The sequence below is a fragment of the Anas platyrhynchos genome, chromosome 28 (assembly GCF_047663525.1).
Source record: "Anas platyrhynchos isolate ZD024472 breed Pekin duck chromosome 28, IASCAAS_PekinDuck_T2T, whole genome shotgun sequence".
In the NCBI taxonomy this organism is placed as follows: Eukaryota; Metazoa; Chordata; class Aves; order Anseriformes; family Anatidae; genus Anas; species Anas platyrhynchos.
This window is the reverse complement of record NC_092614.1, coordinates 6341238-6361891: the sequence shown is the minus strand read 5'-3', so window position 1 is coordinate 6361891 and position 20654 is coordinate 6341238. Positions and strand designations below refer to the sequence as shown.

At 67.9% G+C, this 20654-nt stretch overlaps 3 protein-coding genes across 10 annotated transcripts; all 3 read left to right on the top strand.

Moving 5' to 3' along the window:
- The first annotated feature begins 86 nt into the window (after positions 1 to 86).
- On the top strand, positions 87 to 10852 carry ARHGAP27 (Rho GTPase activating protein 27). Of its 5 annotated transcripts, XM_072028985.1 has the most exons (16): positions 87 to 218; positions 412 to 1004; positions 4950 to 5381; positions 5492 to 5707; positions 6092 to 6202; positions 6311 to 6378; positions 6487 to 6574; positions 7613 to 7717; positions 8133 to 8231; positions 8883 to 8976; positions 9102 to 9221; positions 9304 to 9402; positions 9666 to 9743; positions 9864 to 9998; positions 10087 to 10192; positions 10359 to 10852. In XM_072028985.1, exons 2-16 carry the CDS (start codon positions 432 to 434, stop codon positions 10534 to 10536), a joined length of 2502 nt encoding a protein of 833 aa, XP_071885086.1. In that variant the 5' UTR covers positions 87 to 218; positions 412 to 431; the 3' UTR covers positions 10537 to 10852. The 5 variants fall into 5 exon arrangements, with proteins under 5 accessions (XP_071885086.1, XP_038024564.2, XP_038024563.2 ...); XM_038168636.2 differs by lacking the exon at positions 87 to 218 and having other exon boundaries at positions 257 to 1004; XM_038168635.2 differs by lacking the exons at positions 87 to 218; positions 412 to 1004 and adding an exon at positions 1083 to 2023.
- Positions 10853 to 11955: 1103 nt separating this feature from the next.
- Positions 11956 to 15126, top strand: TMEM98 (transmembrane protein 98). 2 transcript variants are annotated; one of them, XM_072028986.1, is made up of 8 exons: positions 12026 to 12104; positions 12610 to 12647; positions 13639 to 13822; positions 14037 to 14168; positions 14395 to 14428; positions 14520 to 14635; positions 14717 to 14776; positions 14894 to 15126. In XM_072028986.1, the coding sequence occupies exons 3-8, from the start codon at positions 13692 to 13694 to the stop codon at positions 15090 to 15092; spliced, it is 672 nt and encodes a 223-aa protein (XP_071885087.1). In that variant the 5' UTR covers positions 12026 to 12104; positions 12610 to 12647; positions 13639 to 13691; the 3' UTR covers positions 15093 to 15126. The 2 variants fall into 2 exon arrangements, with proteins under 2 accessions (XP_038024571.1, XP_071885087.1); XM_038168643.2 differs by lacking the exon at positions 12610 to 12647 and having other exon boundaries at positions 11956 to 12104.
- A 643-nt stretch (positions 15127 to 15769) lies between these two features.
- Positions 15770 to 20633, top strand: GRN (granulin precursor). Of its 3 annotated transcripts, none has more exons than XM_038168640.2 (10): positions 15770 to 15896; positions 17028 to 17203; positions 17275 to 17416; positions 17770 to 17876; positions 17969 to 18077; positions 18163 to 18260; positions 18562 to 18786; positions 19321 to 19545; positions 20107 to 20349; positions 20443 to 20633. In XM_038168640.2, the coding sequence occupies exons 1-10, from the start codon at positions 15779 to 15781 to the stop codon at positions 20566 to 20568; spliced, it is 1569 nt and encodes a 522-aa protein (XP_038024568.2). In that variant the 5' UTR covers positions 15770 to 15778; the 3' UTR covers positions 20569 to 20633. The 3 variants fall into 3 exon arrangements, with proteins under 3 accessions (XP_038024568.2, XP_038024567.2, XP_038024570.2); XM_038168639.2 differs by having other exon boundaries at positions 17767 to 17876; XM_038168642.2 differs by lacking the exon at positions 15770 to 15896 and adding an exon at positions 16037 to 16112 and having other exon boundaries at positions 17767 to 17876.
- Positions 20634 to 20654: the final 21 nt, after the last annotated feature.

The following is a 20654-nucleotide window of genomic DNA, read 5'->3' as shown; positions in this document are numbered from 1 at the left end:
GCCCCGGCAAGGCCGGATCCAGCTCAGCCTCCGGGCAGGGCCCTTCCTGCAGCAGGAACCACCGCGAGCAGCCGTTTCCTCGCGTCCCCTCCGCCATCACCCCTTCCCTCCCTCCCGGGGAGGAAATAGGCCGGGCTGCCAGGCCCGCCGCCCCCTCGCTTCAGGGCCGTGCAGCAGCAGCGCAGGGCGAGCCGGGACGGGCCCCGCTGCCGCCCCAGGTGAGCTTTGGGGGACGCCGGGGATGGGCCCGGGAACGTTCTGGGCTGGTTTGGGCGCTCGCAGATAGCGCGGGGCGTCCAGGGTGGTGGGGACCCATGGCTGGGGGTCCCCCAGAGGGGCTCGGGGCTGCCAAAATGCCCCGGGGCGGGTGGGGAGGAGCCGTCAGCCCCATCCCTGCGCCCTCTCCCGCAGGCAGAGGAGCTGGGCCCGCCATGGAGTCAGCGGGGGCGCCGGAGGAGGTCTACGTGCTGGTGGAGTACGGCTTCGAGTACCGGGCCAAGGACGGGACACTGGTCTCCATCAAGCCCAACGAGCGCTACGTCCTGCTGAAGCGCACCAACGACCACTGGTGGCACGTGAGGAAGAGCCGGGACGCGCGGCCTTTCTACATCCCGGCCCAGTACGTCAAGGAGCTGCCCCCCATCGCCTCCCCAGCACCACTCTACCATGAGGAGCCAGAGCCGGAGCCGGAGCCACCGGCAGCCTACGAGTACCGCTTCATCGGCGCGGCACCCACGGCCAGGGGGGATTTGCCACCCACCCTCAGCTCTTTCCGGGCAGCCCCAGCACCGAGCCCCCACCCCGCCGAGCCCATGCGGCCCACGCAGTCCCTGGATGACCTGCCCAGGGTGACGCCGGTGCCACACGGTGCCACCACCATGGGACCCCATGGGGACCCCCCCGCACGCCCTCGGCCGCTCAGCAAGAGCCGCTCGGAAACCCTCTGCGTGCCCAGCAAGGACACGGACACGGCGAGGCAGCCGAGGTCCAGCCACATAGCTCAGGTACGGTGAGGTCCCTGGTGCTGTCCCCAAATGTAGGGTGTAGAGGGGGCGGGGGGACAGCAGGACACTTGGGGCCCCTCCCCTAAGCACAGAGCTCCCCCTCGCTGTCCTCTCCCTGCACCCCATGGGGCTCGGCACCCAGGGGCCCCCCGGCACTGCTGCCACTGCTGGGGCCCCGCGCGGCTCCCCGCAGAGCTGGCCCCACGGGGCAAACCTGATCTGCAGGAAGTGCCGGGTGTCTCAGGGCCAAGCCCCCAGCCCCGCCAGGGCAGCCGTGCTGCCGGCTCTGGGCCACAGCTGTGACCGGAGGTGAGAAATCCCCCCCCAGGTCCCTTCCAAAACCAGCCTCTGCTGCGCACTGTCTCAGTTCCCCCATCACAGTCACAGTCCAGCAGGGCAGGCAGGGGGACGGGGCCAGGAGCAGGGTGCGCCCTGAGGTTTTGGTGTCAGCCTGAGGGTGGTGTGGATGTGCCAAGAGCGGCTGTGAGGGTCCTGGGCAGTATGGGGTCCAGAGCACAGCAGCCACCCGCTCACCCCAGTATTGGCCATGGGTCTGTGGGGAGCGATGCTGTCCCCAGCTGCCACCGTCCCCTCCTGCTTCTCATCCTAACCCACCCACAGGAGGATGCACGCTGGCACTGGAGGGGCTCGTGGAGGGCCAACCCCACCTGGCTGGGCAGTGGGAGCAGATTTGGGGCACAGCCGGGGTCCCGAGGGCTGAATTATCCCTCCTAGAAGGTAGAAGGGGCACAGGTCCCAGCAGGGCGCAGAGCCAGCATGCCAAGCCAGGGTGGCAGCGCAGAATGGGGGGGTGTCGGAGTCCCTGTGAATCCTCCTGGCATTGTTCTGGGGCAGGAAGAGGCAGAAAGGGGTTAACAGGGAAGTGCAGCAACTCCTCCCTCGTGGGGCGGGTGTCTCACCTGCAGGCAGCACCCAGCAAGGAGGGAGGTGCTGGGTGCACCCTGGGGCCAGGCAGGTGGGCACCCTGGCACCCCAAAACCGACTCTCACCCCACTCCAGTAAGTAGCGAGGGGCCCTCCTGGGGACTCCTGGATACAGGTGCTGCTCCCACCTGCACACATTTTGCAAAAGGGGCACCCGAGGGTGGGGGGGGTGCCTCGCAGCCCCTTGCTCAGTGGTGACAGCGGCCGGGGCACGGTGGTGGTGGAGGGGTCCCACGTCCCCTCACCCCTAGCCCCGGCACCTCTCCCTGGGTCACTGGCGGTGCAGGGTGCTTGTGGGTGTCAACTGGGAGGGAAGGACCAAGGTGTCACCCTCACCCTCAGGACCACCCCTGGGGCGTCACCCCACGCAAACACCCGCAGCACCCATGGGCTCAGCACCCGCAGCCCAGGCTTTCGGGGTGTCCCCCACTCCCTTGGGCTGATATTGGGGGTGTTTGGGTGGGGGAAAAGGGGGTTCCTTTTGGGGACCGGGCTTAGCACCCCGTCTATCACTGTTGGAGCAGAGCTGCAACCCCAGCTGTGCCATGCCGAGGAAAAGAGCTCTGTGTGTTTTTTTGGGGGGGGGCTTGGTTTTTTTGGTCACCCCTGGGCTGCTTGGACTTCTGCAGCCTCCAGAGGAGACATTCCCCAGTGTTCCCAGCAGGCACCGGCTGCTTCCCGGTGCTCTTTGCTCAGCTAAAGCCATCAAAACCGGCCTGGGCCGCAGGGCGAAGCTAGCAGGAGATAAGGACCAGGCACTTTTGTTTGCCCTGAGCTCCCATGGCCCCAAGGCTGGGTGGGCTCAGCTCTGGGGACAGTCAACCCGTGTCTCCCTGCTGTCCTCACCCATGGTGAGCAGGGTCCCAAAGTGGATTGCATCCGCCCTGCGTGCACCGGCACTGCTGAACCTCACGGCTGCTCAGAGCAGCTGGCTTTTGCAGCCCACGAGCTGCCATACCTCAACCCGCAGCTGCTGCCTCGACACTGGGGTGTTCACGTGCATTTGTCACCTTCCTGAATGTTTGTGCTTTTGGTGTGCCCACCCCCAACCCATCCCAGCCGAGAAAACCCTATGCTGGGGGAAGTTTTCCCGGGACGGTGCCTGTCGCATCTCTGCTGCAGCATCTCAGCTGCTCCCCCCTGCACGGTCCCAGCAGCCGCCACCGCCGAATGCCTAAAAATGTCCCCAGGAGCTAATTCCGCATCTGGGGGAGCGCCGCTCGCCGCCACCGCTCTTCCGCCCCACCGAGCCAACAGGAAGCGGGCGACGCGCTCGGGCCCATAGCGGGGCTGGCCGGCGGCGCTGCTGTGCCAGAGCATCTCGGCCCCACTGCGCCCGTCGGAGCGCCTCGGCCCCGCTGCGCCCACCACCATGGGCGAGCGGGCCGGCAGCGTGCTGCAGCGCTCCCGCAGCAGGGTGTCGCGGCTGCTCCACCTGGGCAAGGTAGGGACCCAGAGAGGGGTTGGAGGGGGACCCAGCTGTAGTGGGGTGTAGGGAGAGCCCTGGCACACTGTGCGGTGAGCCCAGGTTCTCCCTGAATTTTCTGCGGGTGCCGGAGGAGGCAGCGGGTGGGTGCAATGGGTGCAGAAATATCTGTTCCCAAGCAGGGACAGGAACCAGCTTGTGGTTTCCTACCCCCTGGGGAAGCAAAACAACTGAAGGTACAAACGGTGTGAGCGAGTGGGGAGCTCTGGGCTGGGGGGAGGGAGAGCAGGACCACCAGGTGCCCTGTCCCTGCCCCGTGTCCCTTGTCCCCAGGACGAGGGTGGCCTCTCACTCTGTGTTTCTTCCCCTGCACCCCAGGGTGCTGGTGTGGGGGTGATGGGTCACCCAGCGTGCTGCTGCAGGGGGTGATGGGGTGTCACAGGGATGCTGAATGCTGTCTCCCCCACCCCCGGTGAAAGGCAGGGCTGTGGTGGGGAAACTTTGTCCCTGCTGCCATTGCAGGAAGGCTCAGGGGCTGTAAAACTGGGGAGAGCAAAGGGTGAGAGTGCGGGTTTGCAACCTCTTCCTGCTCCTGGCCACCGAGCCCGCGGCGACATGTCCCCATCCGGACCGAGCCCTGCTTGGGTGTCACTGGGAGCGGGGACAGGGTCCCCTCTTGGTTCCCACCACTGGGCACCGACACCCAGAGGGACGTGGGGCCAGGGCTGGCTCTGCGCCGCAGGCTCAGGAAGCTGCGGGCTGGTTTCGAAGGCTGGAAGATGCAGTAAGACCTCAAGCAATGAAGTCAAAATGGGGAAGAGGCGAGGGCTGGGGCACAGAGAGCTTGGGTAGGATTGGAGGAGGGGTCCTAACCAGGGAGGGAGGGGAGCCTGACCTCTCTGAGCAGCCCCATCTCGGCTGGACGCAGGCGTCTCTTTGGGGCTGGCGGCCCCAGCTCAGCAGCTGTGGGTGCTGGAGGCGTGGGTGGGGATGAGCGGGGTGGTGGCGAGGTGGGCGCAGATGTGTGCGGGTGATGTGGGGGCAGTTGGCGTGCAGAGGTTGGGGCACAGATGAGGTGGGTGCAGGGACAGAGCCCAGGGGTGCAGGAGATGTGGCTGTTGGTGATGCAGGTGCCACTATTGGGGTGCAGATTTTGGGGGCACCGAAAATGAAGGTAAAGTGGGGGCTGGTGAGGCGGGTGGAGTGCTGGTGGCAGTGACTGCAACACTGGTGAGGAGTGAGGAGGAAGAGGCAGGGGATGCAGAAGATCTGTGTGTTGGTGCTGGGGCTGCAGGAAATGCCAGCTCAGACCTCGGGGTGCAGGCGCTGTGGGTGCAGGTGATGGCTCCAGGGGCCACGACACCCCCCAGCTGCCAGCACTTCCCATCGCTCACCCCCACACGAGGGTCCCACCGCTTGGTGCCCACGCATGAAGGACATCCCCGCTACCAGAGCAGGGCAGGATCCGGCCCCACAGGACAGGACGATCCGTGCCATGTCCCCAAGGCTTGGACAAGCCGCTCGCCACCCCAGCAGCAGCCAGGACACCCAAGTGACACGTCCCCATCCCCCCAGGTGCGCAAGGAGCCGGAGGAGCCGCCTGCCCACGTCTACCTCAACATCCAGGAGCTGCAGGAGGAAGCCGCCACGGGCAGCTCGGCCCCGCCAGCGCCCGAGGAGCCCTGCGGCTCCAGGACGGACTGGGAAACCCACATGGACACAGACTCTGGACACTTGTTTTATTACAACCCAGTCACCGGCGAGACCACATGGGATTGCCCCTTTGAGCAGGCAGAAGATGGAGTGAGTCCCGCCGCCTCACCCGCCTCCTCGCTCGCCCACAGCCCGCAGTTTGCCGAGTGGGGCCAGTACGTGGACGAAGCCAGCGGACAGGCTTTTTTCTATAATTCGGTAACAGGTGAGACGTCGTGGGACCCCCCACACACGGGCGACAGCTCCCAGGATATGTACCCTGGGCTGACGCCGTGCAGCCCCATGGAGCAGCGGGTGAGCACCCTGCGGGGCGCGTGGGGACGGGGACGCAGTGGGGACACGGCGGGGACACAGTGGGGACGCGCTCGGTGCCAGCGCCACCTTCACCCTGCTCCATTCCCCAGCCGCCCACTCCGGAAGCGGATTATCCTGACCTGTCTCCGGATGAGCTGGAGGGCTACCCCGAGGAGGACTACTCGCCCCTGGGCTCCTATGAGCAGGGGGCTGCTCACTACCTGCCCCCGAGGTACCCTGAGGAGCTGGGCTCATCCCCGGGCTGGTATGGGCACAGCCACCCTGAGGGAGCACCCGGCTACCCCGAGCACTTCGGCACAGAGACGGTATGGGGACGGGATGGGACGGGATGGGTTGGGATGGGATGGGGACAAAGACAAGGACAGAGATGAGGAGGAGGAGGAGGATGTTGGGAATGGGAATGGGAGACAAGAAAAATGATGGGGACGGGGATGGGCATGAGGATTGGGATGGAGCTGAGAATGGGAACAGGAATAAGGATGGGGATGGGGATGGGGATGGGATGGGGATGGGGATGGGGATGGGGATGGGGATGGGGATGGGGATGGGGATGGGGATGGGGATGGGGATGGGGATGGGGATGGGGACGGCTGGCAAAGCACAAGATGCTCAGGGGAGTGTGAGCGGGGGGAGCAGCCCTGGGGAGCAGTGGGCACAGAGCCAAGCATCACCTGGTCGCTGTCCCCCAGGTCCCGGCAGGCAGCCGGCAGCACCGTGCCAGCAGCAGCTCCAGCCAGGACAGCGGGCTCCTCGCCTGGCCCAGCTGCACGCCAGCGGCACTGGGGCTGAAGGAGGAGAAGGTGAGCACCAGGGTGCCACCACCCTGGGGAATGCAGAGGGCGGGGGGTCTCTGCCAGCCTGTGAGGAGAAAAGCTGACCCCCCCCCCTCCCTGTGCCTGAATTTCCAGTTCAAAAGCCTCGACAAGGCCGGCGTGCTCAACAGGACCAAGATAGCGGACAGAGGGAAGCGGTTGCGGTAAGCGTGTCCCCGCGCCCCTCCAGCCACAACACGAGCCCGGGGTGGCCGGGGTGACACCTGTGCCTGTGCTGTCCCCAAACATGACCCCCCCCGTCTCGTCCCCAGGAAAAACTGGAGTTCGTCCTGGACTGTGCTGGAGGGTGGGATCCTGACCTTTTTCAAGGACTCCAAGCACTCGTCTGCTGGTGCCCTGGTGAGCGCCACGGGGCCCCGCACGGAGCCAGCACCTGTGGGACAGGGCCAGCACCAACAGGATGGGGCCAGCACCCATGGGACAGGGACAGCACCCATGGGATGGGGACAGCAGCTGCAGCGCAGGGCTGTAACATATGGGAAAGGACCAGAGCTCATAGGACAGGGCCAGCACCAGCAGGACGGGACCAGCACCCACAGGACAGGGCACGCACCCACATTTCACCAACAGAGCCCGCAGGGGCAGGGTGCGGTGACACTGCGGGACACAGCAGCGGTGGCAGCGGGACACTTCCACGGTGTGTCCGAGCCGTGCAGGGGCTGTGCCCGGTGTTTTGCCATCACACCGAGCCCGCTGCTGGGGGAAGCGGGGCCCAGCCCAGCCCCCAGCCCACACCGAATGCAGAAGCTGCCGCGGTGCCGCAGGCTTGCAACACCCTGCGGTGCGGCAGGGAAGGGACGGGGCCAGGCCAACCCCGCAGCGGGGGGAACGCCGCTGTCCCCACCGCAGGGACATGGTGCAGGGGGGGCTCCGGTACCCCCGTGATGTGGGTGGATGGGGGCTGCTGGAGGGGCGCGTGCCCAGAGCAGCCCCAAAGGCAGGACACAGGTGAGATGGGCAGACCCCCTAAAAACCCCACGGTGTCCCCAGGGGGCACAGGACGTGCACCCAGCAGCCTGCAAGAGACAGGGCTCAGCCGCCCCCATGCAAACACCGTGCCAGTGCAAGGCTGGCACCAACAGACCCTCACCTCTGGGACTCGGTGCAGGGCAGGGGCTGTCACCCCACCGGGTGACAGTGGCTTTACACCCCCCCAGCCAGCGGCTGCAGTGCTCTCAACACTTGGCAATGCCTGACCCCATTCAGCAGGGAGCCCTTGGGGACAGGCATGTCCCATGGCAGTCCCATAAGGGGGGAATGGCTGCATTTTGGGTGGAGAAAAGCCAAAAGCAGCTCCAGAGTGCAGGGCCAGCACCAGCTCGCGGTGCCCCATGGGTTCACTGGCCTCTGTGCCACCCTGTCCCCTTGCTCCCGCAGAGGCACCCGGGCAACCTGACCATGCCGGAGCACACGGTGGAGCTGCGTGGGGCCACTGTCACCTGGGCCAGCAAGGACAAGTCCAGCAAGAAGCACGTCCTGGAGGTGAGCTCGGTGGTGGTGTGGGGACCTCGGTCACCCAGCGGGGACCAAGTGGGGACTGCAGGCTGTATGGCAAAGCCAGCACCCACCTGCCTGTCTGCCAATGCCACAACCTCCCCTGGAGTGGCACTTGCTGTGACTTGTCACCGTGGGGACGCTGGGGACCTGCTGCAGTGCCTTTCCTGAGCCGCATGTCACCAAGGGCCATCCCTGCTGCCCCCTGGGGGCTGACACTGCCATGACCTCGGAGGGGGGTGGGGAGGGTTCTCTTCTCCAGCTTGGCATGGGGAGGAAATTTCCAGCCTGGGCAGCACCCAGCTCACGGGCAAAAGGCCAAAACTGGGGCCATCGGTGCAATGAGTTGCGCCCCGTTCTCGGCCACAGCCCAGTGGCCCTCGCCTGACCGCTGCTCTTGTAGCTGAGGACGCGGGAGGGCTCCGAGTTCCTCATCCAGCACGACTCGGAGCAGATCATCGCCACCTGGCAGAAGGCCATCGCGGACAGCATCGCCCGGCTGGTGAGCGCTAAGCGGGCGCCGTGTGGGTGGGATGGGGGGGCAGCAGGACGGGTCCGAACAGGGCTGAGCGGCTGGACCTGGGGGGTGGAGGTCGGTGGCACGAAGCCTGGTTGGAGGCTGGTAACAGGGGGAGCTCCCCAGGGGTCGCTGCTACGTCCAGTCCTGCTCAGCACCCTCCCCAGTGGTCTGGGTGATGGGGCAGGGGCCACCCTCGGTAAATTGGTCCCCCCTGGCTCCAGAGAGGCCAGGCAGGCTGCAGAGAGCCCAGGGGAGGGCCACGAAGGTGGGGGCACCGGAGCAGCTCCGCTGGGAGGAGAGGCTGCGGGAGCTGGGGCTGCTCAGCCTGGAGGCTGCAGGGATCCTGGCCGTGCCCGTAAATCCCCGTGGGGAGGACGGAGCCGGGCCCAGGGGCACCGGGCACGAAGCGGGGCCCGGGAGGTGCCCTCTGACCGCCAGGAAGCGCCTCTGTGCCCTGGCGGTGGCGGAGCTGGCACAGGAGAGGCTGCGGGGGCTCCTCTGGGGAGACCTCCAGAAGCCACCGGGACCTCACCCTGGGCAGGGGCTGGAGCAGGGCCAGGGGGACCCGGGGCTGCCTCTGCCCACAGCCATGCTGTGACCCCGGGACTCTGTCCCATGCTGCCCCTTCCCTAGGGCACTGACCTGCCTGCCGAGGAGGACGCCGAGAGCGGGACGGAATTTGGGTCCCGGGAGAAGCTGGGGAGCAGTGAGGAGAGGAGGGCCTCAGGTGAGCTGGTGGCTCTGCTGTCGCACGGCACGGTCGGAGCCATCCGTGGGGTGTGGGGAGCCACCCCACGTCACCTCTGTCACCTCCCCACGGGCGATGCTCACCCCCTGCCCCATCCCCACCAGCGTCTGGGCAGGCTGCGGGCACGGCCGAGAGCGACTCGAGCAAAGTGCGCAACAAACTCCGCAAGTTCCTGCAGAGGCGGCCGACGCTGCAGTCCCTGCGTGAGCGGGGCTACATCAAGGGTAGGGGCCCCCCGCAGGCACAGCCGCCGCCGAGCGTCCCCCTGCTCTCCCCCCCATGCTCACCTCTCTGTGTCCTCTCCAGACCAGGTCTTCGGCTGCTCCCTGCAAGTGCTGTGTGAGCGGGAGCGCGGCACCGTGCCCCGCTTCGTCCAGCAGTGCATCCAGACCGTGGAGAGGAGAGGTACCGCCATGGGGCGTGGGGACAGGGACAGCCCAGGGGACAAAGGGACAGGGTGGCGGGGTGGTGCCAGCTCTGGCGTCGCTCCCCTCGCTGGGGAAGACCATTTTTGATGGGGGATCCAGTTGGGTTTTCAATGAAAAGCACTGGATTAGGGCTGCGAGCTGGCACAGTCATGGCAACCAGTGCCACTTGCTGTCTCCACAGCTGGTGGCAGTGCCACCTGGGTGGCTGTGGCTGACCAGGATCTTGTCTGCATCCCCCAGGGCTGGACATAGATGGGCTGTACCGGGTCAGTGGCAACCTGGCCACCATCCAGAAGCTGCGCTACAAAGTGGACCACGGTAGGGTCCCCATGCTCTGTGTCCCCTCTGGGCTGAAAGCCACAGCTGGGAACGCCCATGGGTGTCCCCCCCCCCAGCTGTGCCCCAGGACCAGCCTGAGGTGCCACCCTGTCCCCACAGATGAGCACCTGGACCTGGACGATGGGCGCTGGGAGGACATCCACGTCATCACCGGTGCCTTGAAGCTCTTCTTCCGCGAGCTGCCTGAGCCGCTTGTCCCCTTCAGCCACTTTGACAAGTTCATCGCTGCCATCAGTAAGGGATGGAGACAGGGACAGGGAAAGGGAAAGGGATGGCTCCAGCCGGTGGAGCCATCACCCTATTTTGTTCTGTCCCCTTGCAGAGATGCAGGAGCCAGCGCGGCGGGGACGCTGCATCCGTGACCTGGTGTACTCCCTCCCGCCTGCCAACCACGACACCATGATGTTCCTCTTCCGGCACCTCTGCAGGTGACACCACGTGCCCCGCTCCTGCCCAGCCACCAGCGTCCAAAACCCACGCAGCCACCACAAGCTCTCCCCAAAACCGTGGTGGCAGAAGGGCAGAGGGGGCCACCTCGTGGGTGGGCGGCCACATTCGGGGGCCTGGTGGTGACACCGTCCCTTGTCCCCGCAGGGTGATCGAGTACAAGGAGGAGAACCGCATGTCGGTGCAGAGCGTCGCCATCGTCTTCGGCCCCACGTTGCTGCGGCCGGCGAGCGAGGAGAGCAACATGGCCATGCACATGGTCTTCCAGAACCAGGTGGTGGAGCACATCCTCAACCAGTACAGCTACATCTTCCCCGACGGCTAATGCCTGGCCACGGGGACACGCACGGGGACGAGCCCGGCGGCGGGGACACGAAGTGGCGGGGACTCGGGGCAGGACTCGGCTGCCCGGCACCGCAGTGTGCAGGTGGCAGCAGTTGGCACCCTGGCGATGGGCAGCGCTGGTGCAAGGTGCCCGGCTCGAGCCTCCCGGACATGGCTGGAAGGATGGGGACACCACTGGTGGCACGGACCCTGCGGGGATGGGACCCCTTGGGATGGGGAGGGCAGGGAGGAGCCGTGGCTGGGACCGGTGGCTGGCATCAGTGCTCCCAAATAAAGAGCCTGTTCAGCCACGAGGACATTTGGGCACCCATGGGGACCCCAGGCCAGGTGTCCCAAGCTCTTGTCCCCCCGAGTGGGGCCAGGAGGGCTCGGTGCCTCTTGGCTCTGCTGCTGGTGGCCCTTGGGGACAGCGTGTGCCCTTGGTACCCCATAAGGAAGAAGGAAATTCTTGAGGAGGCGGGAGAATTGGTGTCCCCAAAAGGGTCACAGTGCAGGCCACCCTGGTGACCATGTTCCCTGTGCTTTGGGGTACGACATTTCCTGGCTGGCATCACCAAACCCCGTGTCCCTTGGCCTGGGGACCACAGGCAGCAGGAACGGGTGCTGAGAGCAGTAGGGTGGGGAGTGGGTGCCGCTGGGATGTGAGCCCCCGTCCCCCGGAGACACCTCTCGGGAGGTGGGGATGCTTTGGGTCGTGCTGGAGTTGTTTTGGGACACAGCAGGGACACAGCATAAATGCTTTGGGACGTAATGGGGACACTATATGGCATGGAGATGTTCTGGGAGACAGTGACAATGCTTTGGGTTGCAATAGGGACAGGTCAGCGTATGGCAGGGGTGGTTTGGGACACGGGGGGGATGGCTGGGATGTGGAGGGGACACGGGGACATGGCAGGGACACTCTGGGACACAACAGGGGCGTTTGGGGATGCAGTGGGGACACTGGGATGTAACGGGGATACCTTGGGGCACAGGGCAATGCATCTTTGGGACAGGAGGGGATGCTGTGGGACACAAAGGGACACCAGGATGCGGAGAGGACATTTGGGGACACAGGGCAGTACTTTGAGACAGTTTGGGGTGCAATGGAGAGGCTCTGGGGTGCAGTGGGGACACTCTGGGACACAAAGGGGTCGCTTTGTGCTGCAGTGAGGATCCTGGGGGGTGTATGGGGACACTTTGGCAGTGCTTTGGGATTCAGTGTGGACAGCTTGGGATGCAACAGGGAAACTTCGGGCTGCAGCGGGGACGTTTGGGGACACACGGGGGCACTTAGGGCTGCGGAGGGGACACTTGGGGGGAACAAAGGGGAACTTCGGGGCAGTTTGGAGCCCCGAGGGGGCCGGCCGGGGGGTGCAGCGCGGGTACCTCGGGACCCTTTGGGACCCCCTCGCTGGCCGGGGGGCCCCTTGGCAGCGCCGCGGGCGGGGCCGGGGCCGGGGGCGGTACCGGGGGGGTGGGGGCGGCCCCGCACAGCCCCGGCCCCGCTCCCGTCCCGCTGCCGGCCCCGCTCGGCGCCCCCCGGCTCCATCTTGTGCGCGGCTCCAGGTGCGGGGGGGGGGGGGGGTGGAAAGGGGCCTGGGGGGGGACCCCGGAATCCACCCCCCCGGGCACCAAGGGGTTAAAAGCTCAGAAGCGGCTTTCCAGCCCCAAATCCGCCTTGAGGCGCTAATCGCGGTGGGAAAGGGGGCCGGGGGGGGGGCCGGCGCCGGGGGGGGGGGCCCCTCCCCGCGCTGTCACCGGGGGGGGAACAAGTGCAGCGCCCCCGAGACAAAGCGCCTGAAATTCCGTGGGATTGGGGAAAAAAAGGGAAAAAAGGTTGGGGGGTGCGGGGGGGATGCAGGGAGCGTGGGGGGCCGGACACGCGTGGCCCCCCCGCGGCAGGGCAGGGTGTTGGTCACGGTGTAAAGGTCGCGGCGGTGTTTGCTCGCTCCCTGCGGAAGTGGCCCCGGGCCCGAACCCAATCCCGGTCCCAATCCCGATCCCGATCCCGGTCCCAATCCCGATCCCGATCCCGGATCCGATCCCGATCCCTGTCCCGGTCCCGGTCTAGGTCCCGGTCCCGTCCCCGGCGGCTCCGACTGGCAGCAGGTAGTGGGGGGGGGGGCCTGGGCCGGGCCTGGGGGAGCCGCTGGGGGTTCCCGGTAGGGAGCGGGTTTGGGGGAGCCCCCTAGGGGCTGGGTGGCCCCGCAGCCCCACAGGGACCGGCCGTGGGGTTTCAGGATGGGGGGTTGGAGGCGCTGCTGCCCCATAGGGACTGGTTCTGGGGGTCTCCATAGGGACCGGCTCTGAGGGGCCCTGCAGCCCCATAGGGATCAGGCTCAGGGCATCCCCACAGCCCTGTAAGGGAATGGGTTTGGGGGTCTGTGTAGCCCCGGGCTCTGGGGTCTCCATAATCCTGTAGGGATTTTGGATGTCTCTGCAGCTGCAAAGGACCAGGCTGTGGGGGGCCCCCATAGGAACCAGCCTCGTGGTCCCCACAGCCCCAGAGGGACTGAGTCTGAGGTTCCCCATAGTGACTGGGCTTTGGGATCCCTGCAGCCCCACTGGGATCAGGGGCTGGGGGTCCCATAGCAACCTGTCTCGGGATCCCCAGAGCCCCTTAGGGACTTGGCTCAGGGGTTCCCTGCAGCCCCATATAGACCAGACTTTGGGGGTCCCTGCAGCCCCACAGGGACCAGGCTCTGGGCGTCTCCATAGGAATCATCTGCAGGGTCCCCAGAGTCCCATAGGGACTGGGTGTGAGGGTCCCCATAAGGACAAGGTTTGAGGGTCCCTGCAGCCCCATAGGGACCTAGCTCTGGGGGACCCATAGGGACTGGGCTCAGGGGTCCCTGCAGCCTCATAGGGACTGGCTTTGGGGGTCCCTATAGGAACCAGACTATGGGATCCCTGAAACCCCATAGGGACTGGATTTGGGGGTCCCTATAGGGACCAGGCTCTGGGGTCCCCTTACCCCCAGCAGACCAGCCCTCACCAATCCCCGTACCCCCGTCCCATCATCACCCCGTGTCCCTGTGGGCGTGGTGATGGGGTGGGGACCGTCCCCTGCGTCCCCGCAGCACGGCTTCCCCCATTGCAGGCACCGCCGGGGCCGAGATGGAGCCACACGCCTGAGCCAGGCGGGGACAAGCCATGGAGACGGTCGTCATCGTGGCCATCGGGGTGCTGGCCACCATCTTCCTGGCGTCCTTCGTGGCGCTGGTGGTGGTGTGCCGGCAGCGCTACTGCCACCCCAAAGACCTGCTGCACCCCTATGACACCAAGTGAGTGCACCCGCTGTCGCGACGCGTGGCTCTGTCCCCGTCCCCTGGTCTGTCTCCTCCGGGTGCTGTGGGTCCGGGAGGGATGCATCCTGTGGGGTTGGGGACAACGCTGGGGACACGTGGTGCACTGCGACAATGGGGTGGGAAAAGCCTTGGGGAACCCCAGGAGGGGCAGAGAGGTGGCACTGTCCCGAGTCACCCGCATCTCCACCAGGCCCATCGTGGACCTCATCGGGGCGATGGAGACGCAGTCGGAGCCCTCGGAGCTGGAGCTGGACGACGTGGTCATCACCAACCCACACATCGAGGCCATCCTGGAGAACGAGGACTGGATCGAGGACGCCTCGTAAGCCCCACGCCACTGGTCCCCAAACCACCAGTGCCGAGCAGAGCTCTGGGTGTCCCCAGACCCCACAGGAGGGGATGGTCCCCAGGCATGTCCCCGTGTGGGGACATCCCCACGGGTCTGGATGCGGCCATGGTGGGGTTGGTGGCTCGTGTGCTGGGTGGGTGACGGGGACACGGGGCTGAGGACAGGGTCTGCCCAGAGTCACGTCTCCTCCTGTCCACAGGGGCCTGGTCTCGCACTGCATCGCCATCCTGAAGGTGAGTTCGGGCGGTGGCGCCTGGTGTCCCTGATGTGCCCGCGGTCCCCAGGGTGCCGAGCAGCCACCCTGCCACCTCCCTGACCCCGCAGATCTGCCACACGCTGACGGAGAAGCTGGTGGCCATGACCATGGGCTCGGGTGCCCGCGTCAAGTCGCCCTCCAGCCTGGGCGACATCATCGTGGTGGCCAAACGCATCAGCCCCAGGTGAGGGGGGCCAGGGGGGCACGGAGGCAGGGCCCCCCCGGCGTCCCCGCGGTGCTGACCCCGTCCCCGCGGTGCCTGCAGGGTGGACGACGTGGTGAGATCCATGTACCCGCCGCTGGACCCCAAGCTGCTGGACGCCAGGTGACACGGGCGGGTGGGAGAGGGACACGGGGGGGGGGGGGACGCGCGAGGGTGGGGACGAAGCCACCCCGCAGGCGTCCCCCCCGGGGCCGCCCTGACACAGCCGTGCCCCCGCAGGGCCGCGGCGCTGCTGCTGTCCGTCAGCCACCTGGTGCTGGTGACGCGCAGCGCCTGCCACCAGCCCGGTGCCCGCGACTGGGTGGACCGCTCGCTGGCGGCCGCGGAGGAGCACATGGCCGCGCTGCGCCAGGCCGCCATGGCCACCGAGCCCCCCCCGGCCCCCGACCCCTTCCGGCAGGAGCAGTCGGCCATCTGAGCCCGCGGCGCCAATAAACCCCGTGACACCGTGACACCGTGACACTGTGACACCGCCGCTGCCTGTGCCTGGGCCGCCTGTCCCCGTGGGGGGGCCCCGGTTGCTGCGTCCTGTGTCCGTGCCTCCCCCCCCCACACACTGCTCCCACTTCTGCTTTCGGGTGGCTGTGGGGGGGGTGGGGGGGGTGGGGGGGGGCTGCTGCTTCCTCACACACACAGGGCCTGGGGGGGGTGGTGGGGGGGGGGGCTGCAGGAACCCTCCTGACCCCAACCAGGACATGGGGGGCTCTGCTGGACCCCCCCCCAGCTGTAAGGCCCTGCGGGACGCCCCCACAGCCCCAAACAGCTCCAGGTGGGGGCCCCGCGGGGACCCCCCGAACCCCAGGCCTGGGGGGGCTCTGCTGAGACCCCCCCCCAGCCAGCTCCATGGGGGGACCCTGCAGGGACCCCCCCCCAGCCAATTCTGAGGGCGGCCCCCCCCGAGCCCCGGGGGTCCCTGCAGGGGTCTCTGCGCCCCCCAGGCCGGGTCCCGGGGGGGGGGGGTTCGGGGGCTCCCTGCCCCCCCCCGGCCTCCTCGCACTGCCCCGGGGGGCAGGGGGCGGTCACGTGGCCCGGCGCCACGTGATGGGGAGGGGCGGGGTTGAGGCCCGGGGGCCGTTGTCCCCGCCCCCTTAGCGGCGGCAGCCAATGGGAGGAGGGAGGGCAGCGCGGTGGGCCAATGGGGGAGGAGGGGGCGGGGCTGGCGGCCGGCCGGGCAGGGGGGCGGTGAGCGTCGGGAGCGAGCACGGGCACGGGCACGAGCACGGTACGGGGCGGGGGGCGCGCAGGGGTCGGGAGGGGCGGGGGGGGCTCGGGACACAGGGGGGCACTGGGAGGGACTGGGGGGCACTGGGAGGGTCTGGGGGGGGTTGAGGGGGGTTGAGGGAACTGGGAGGCAATGCGGGAACTGGGAGCACTGGGAGGCACTGGGAGGAAGTGGGAGGCGCTGGGGAGAACTGGAGAGACTGGAGAGCACTGGGAGGTGATGGGGGCACTGGGACGACCGGGGGAACTGGGGGGGACTGGGGGAACTGGGGGGGACTGGGACAACTGGGAGGTGCTGGGGGGCACTGGGACGACTGGGGGGGACTGGGGGAACTGGGAGGCACTGCGGGGCACTGGGACTGCTGGGAGGTGCTGGTGGGAAGTGAGATGCAATGGGGAGAACTGGGAGGCACTGCAAGGACCTGGGGGAACCGGAGGGTACTGGGAGGCACTGGGGGACCCCGGGGAACTGGGGGGCTCTGGGAGGGTTGTCCCAGCCCTGACACGGGGGGGGGGCCGTGCTGTGACCCAGGGGTCCCCCCACACACCCCAAAGGGAGGGGGCAGCGCCGGGACCTCCCCGCTCCCCTCCTCCCACCCGCACCTCGGTTCCCGACAGGGAGGGGAAGTGAAAGTGGAGGGGGGGGGGAGGAGGAAGGGGGGGCTGGGACCGGGGGGGGGGGATCAGAGCACCCATGGGTGCCACCACGAGGTGCTGCCCCCCCACACACCCCACGTGCACTTTCCCCCGCCGCAGTGAGATGCTATCGGGACGCTGCGGCCGGCGGGCGGCGTGTGGGACACCGCAGGGCCCCCCCCGGTTCCTGTCACCCCCAGATGGCGCGGGGGGAGGGTGTTGGCCCTTAGGGTCCCCCCCCGGGCCCTTAGGGTCCCCCTTGGCACGCAGCCCCCTGCCCCCTGGACTTTGTGCTGTGGTTTATCGGGAGCGGCAGCAGCCGTGGGGCAGGGTGCTGGGGAGGCTGCTGTAAGGGGGGGGGGGTCAGGGGTTTTCCACCACCCCCACAAAAAAGAAAGGGGAAGCGAGAGGCGGGGGCGGGGGGCAGAGCCCAGCCCTGTGCTGTGAGGGGGGAAACTGAGGCACGGGCGTGCGGTGGGGGCGCTGCCGCCCGCAGGTGTCCCCTGCGCCATGAGGACAACGGTGACGCTGCGCCTGGCCCTGGCCCTGGCCCTGGCTGGGGTCGCTGCTGTGTCCGCGCTGCGGTGTCCCGACGGGACGTCCGAGTGTCCCAGCAATGCCACCTGCTGCGTGACGCCCGACGGCTCCTGGGGGTGCTGCCCCATGCCGCAGGTATGGAGCCGGGCACGGGGGGGGCACCGGCCCGCAGCAGCCACCGTGGTGACCGGGTCTGGCCCCCGCAGGCATCGTGCTGCGAGGACAAGGTGCACTGCTGTCCCCATGCCACCACCTGTGACCTGGCCCACGGGCGCTGCATCTCGCCCCACGGTGACATCCCCTTGAGCACAAAGTTCCCCGCCTGGAAGAGCCAGTGGCGGGCACCGGGTATGGCACGTCCCTGTCCCCATACATCCAATGTTCCCACAGCGGGTATGGCACATCTCTGTCCCCGTATATCTCCATATGTTCCAACACTGGGTATGGCACATCCCTGTCCCCATATGTCCAATGTCCCAGCACTGGGTATGGCATGTCCCTGTCCCCATATGTCCCAGCTCTGGGTATGGCACATTTCTGTTCTCAGTGCCCCAGAGCTGTCCCCAAGCCATCGTGGCGCACCATGGCCCCAGGTGCACCGTCATCCCAGAGGGCGGGGGCCCCTCACCTTCTGTCCCCCGTGACCTGTGGGGACACGGAGCTGGGGGGGTGGCTCACGGTGACACCGTGTCCCCCAGCAGCCCCGCTGCGCCAGGTGATGTGCCCCGATGGCCGCTCGGCGTGCCCGGACGGTGCCACCTGCTGCCAGCTGCCCTCGGCGCAGTACGGCTGCTGTCCCCTGCAGAACGTGAGTGTGTCCCCATGTCCCCACGCAGCACCCCGGGGTGGTGGCGGGCTGTCACCCGCGGTGTTGTCACCCGCAGCTGTCCCCCCCCGTAGGCCGTGTGCTGCAGCGACGGGCAGCACTGCTGTCCCCAAGGCACCACCTGCGACCTAGAGCGCTCCATGTGCACCTCGGTGCAGGACCCGGCGTGGCCGCCGGCACGCGGTAAGGTTGGGGTGGGGCTGGGACCCCCCCGGTGCCATCCTGGGGGCGCAGGGGACGCTGGCTGTCACCATCCGTTTGTCCCCAGTTGGTGATGTGAAGTGTGACGACGAGATGAGCTGTCCCGACGGGAACACGTGCTGCAGGCTGAGCTCGGGCGCCTGGGGGTGCTGCCCCTTGGAGGAGGTGGGGGGCACGGGGGGGACACGCACAGGTCCCCAGGGGAGGGATGGGCAGGACGCATCCCCCAGGGATGTTCCCAGGGAACCGTGTCCCCTCCCAGGTGTTCCCCATGCCCCAGGAGGGCTGGGGGCAGGTGTCCCCGTGCCCTGGGTGGGGGGAGCGTGGGTGTCCCCTGTCCCCCAGTGTCCCCTGTCCCCCACTGCTCACTGGGACAAACTGGGGGCTCAAGTGACAGGAGGGGACACCCCACGTGTCCCCAGGTGCCCCTGTGGGGTCACGCTGAGTGCCACCCATGTCCCCCCAGGCCGTGTGCTGCCCCGACCACGTGCACTGCTGCCCCCAGGGCTACACCTGCGACCCCCAGGGGGGCACCTGCCTGCAGGGGGGGGTCCGCCTGCCCTGGCTGAGCAAGACCCCGGCACGGGGCCGGGCAGGGGACGTGAAGTGTGACGACGAGACGAGCTGTCCCGACGGGAACACGTGCTGCCGGCTGAGCTCGGGTGCCTGGGGGTGCTGCCCCTTGGAGCAGGTGGGGGGCACGGGGCAGGGGGTAACGGGGGGCAGCAGGGGGATGGGACCAGGCTGCGGTCCCCAGTGGGGTGGGAGTGGGGGGTGTCCCCCCTTGTGCTCAGCCCTGGAGGGGGCTTGGGGAAGCACCCAGGGGTGTCCCTGTGGGCAGGAGCGATCCCATGGGTGGGCGGGGGGCTTGGGGACGTGGGGGTGTGTGTAGGGGCGAGAGGTGGGGATGGTGTCCACTGGGCCTGGGGAGGGATGGGGGCAGATATTCCCTGTCCCCTGATGGGATAAGGGCAGGTGTCCCCATGTCCCGGGTGGGATGAGGGTGGGTGTCCCCTGTGCCCAGTGTGATGGGGCCGTGTCCCCTGTCCCCTGCTGCTCACTGGGACAAGCTGGGGGCTCCGGTGGCAGGAGGGCACAAAGAGCTGCGAGGCCACCAGGATGCTCTGGGACACCCCACGTCCCCCCCACCCCACACAGGTGACATCTTAGGGGACAGCCAGGTGCCCCTGTGGGGTCACGCTGAGTGCCACCCGTGTCCCCCCAGGCCGTGTGCTGCCCCGACCACGTGCACTGCTGCCCCCAGGGCTACACCTGCGACCCCCAGGGGGGCACCTGCCTGAAGGGGGGGGTCCGCCTGCCCTGGCTGAGCAAGACCCCGGCACGGGGCCGGGGGGGGGACGTGAAGTGCGATGACCAGATGAGCTGTCCCGATGGGAACACGTGCTGCCAGCTGAGCTCGGGTGCCTGGGGGTGCTGCCCCTTGGAGCAGGTGGGGGGCACGGGGAGTGGCGAGTAAAGGGGCAGGGGGGTGGTCCGGGTGGCATCTGGGGGGGCTTTGGGGCAGAGTGGCACTGTGCGATGTGGCTCTTTGGGGACAGTTAGGGGACATGGCACAGCCTCCATCGCTGCCACCCCCTCCCCATATGTCCCCTCCCATGCTGGAGGGCCATGGCAGGTGGCCCCTGTGCCCCCTCTTTGGGCACAATGGGGATGGGGTGTGGGTCTCTGGGGGGGGGAGGCTGCACACCCTGAGCAGCCCCCCCAGCAGCACCCCACGTCCAGGATGTGACACCCACGCAAGATGGAGGGGACATCACGGGGGTGCCCTGTGTCCTGTCCCCCCCCCAGCTCCATCTGCACCCTGGCTATGGGGATGTGCCAATTTGGTGGGGGGGGCTTCCCATACACATGTCCCCCCTCCCCACCCCCCATAACCAACCACTTCAGCAGTGTGGGCAGTGTGGCACTGGGCTGGGGGGGGACACAGGGTGCTGGGGGGGGGTGCAGGATGTCACCAAGCCGTTGTGTGCCCATCCGTCCCCCCCCCAAGGCCGTCTGCTGCAAGGACCACCAGCACTGCTGCCCCCGGGGCTACACCTGCAACGCAGCCACCCAGAGCTGCGAGAAGCTGCTGGCGGCCACCCCGCTGCGCTTCCCGGTCCCCGCGGGGCCACCACTGTCCCCTCCGCGCCCCGTGGCCACCATCCCTGCTGACACCGCCCGTGCCTGCCCCCCTGGCCAGCGCTGCTGCCGCAGCAAGGACGGCTCCTGGGCACGCTGCCCCTTCGCCCAGGTGAGCGGGTGGCATTTTGGGGGTGGGGGACACGGCGGGGGGGGGGGGGGGGGCTGTGTCCCCACCCATGTCCCCAATTGCACCTCTCCGTAGGGCTCCTGCTGTGAGGACGGGCGTCGCTGCTGCCCCGCTGGGTACCGCTGCGCCCGGGGGGGACGCGAGTGCTGGCCCCAGCGCTGGGACGTCGGGGGGGGCATCTCCAGCAGGACGCTGCTGTGACCTGCCCGGGGCAGGGGACACCGGCTGGATGTGCCCCGCAGAATAAAGGGTTTCTAGGAAAAGTCCATCTTTTTTTTTTTTTTTTT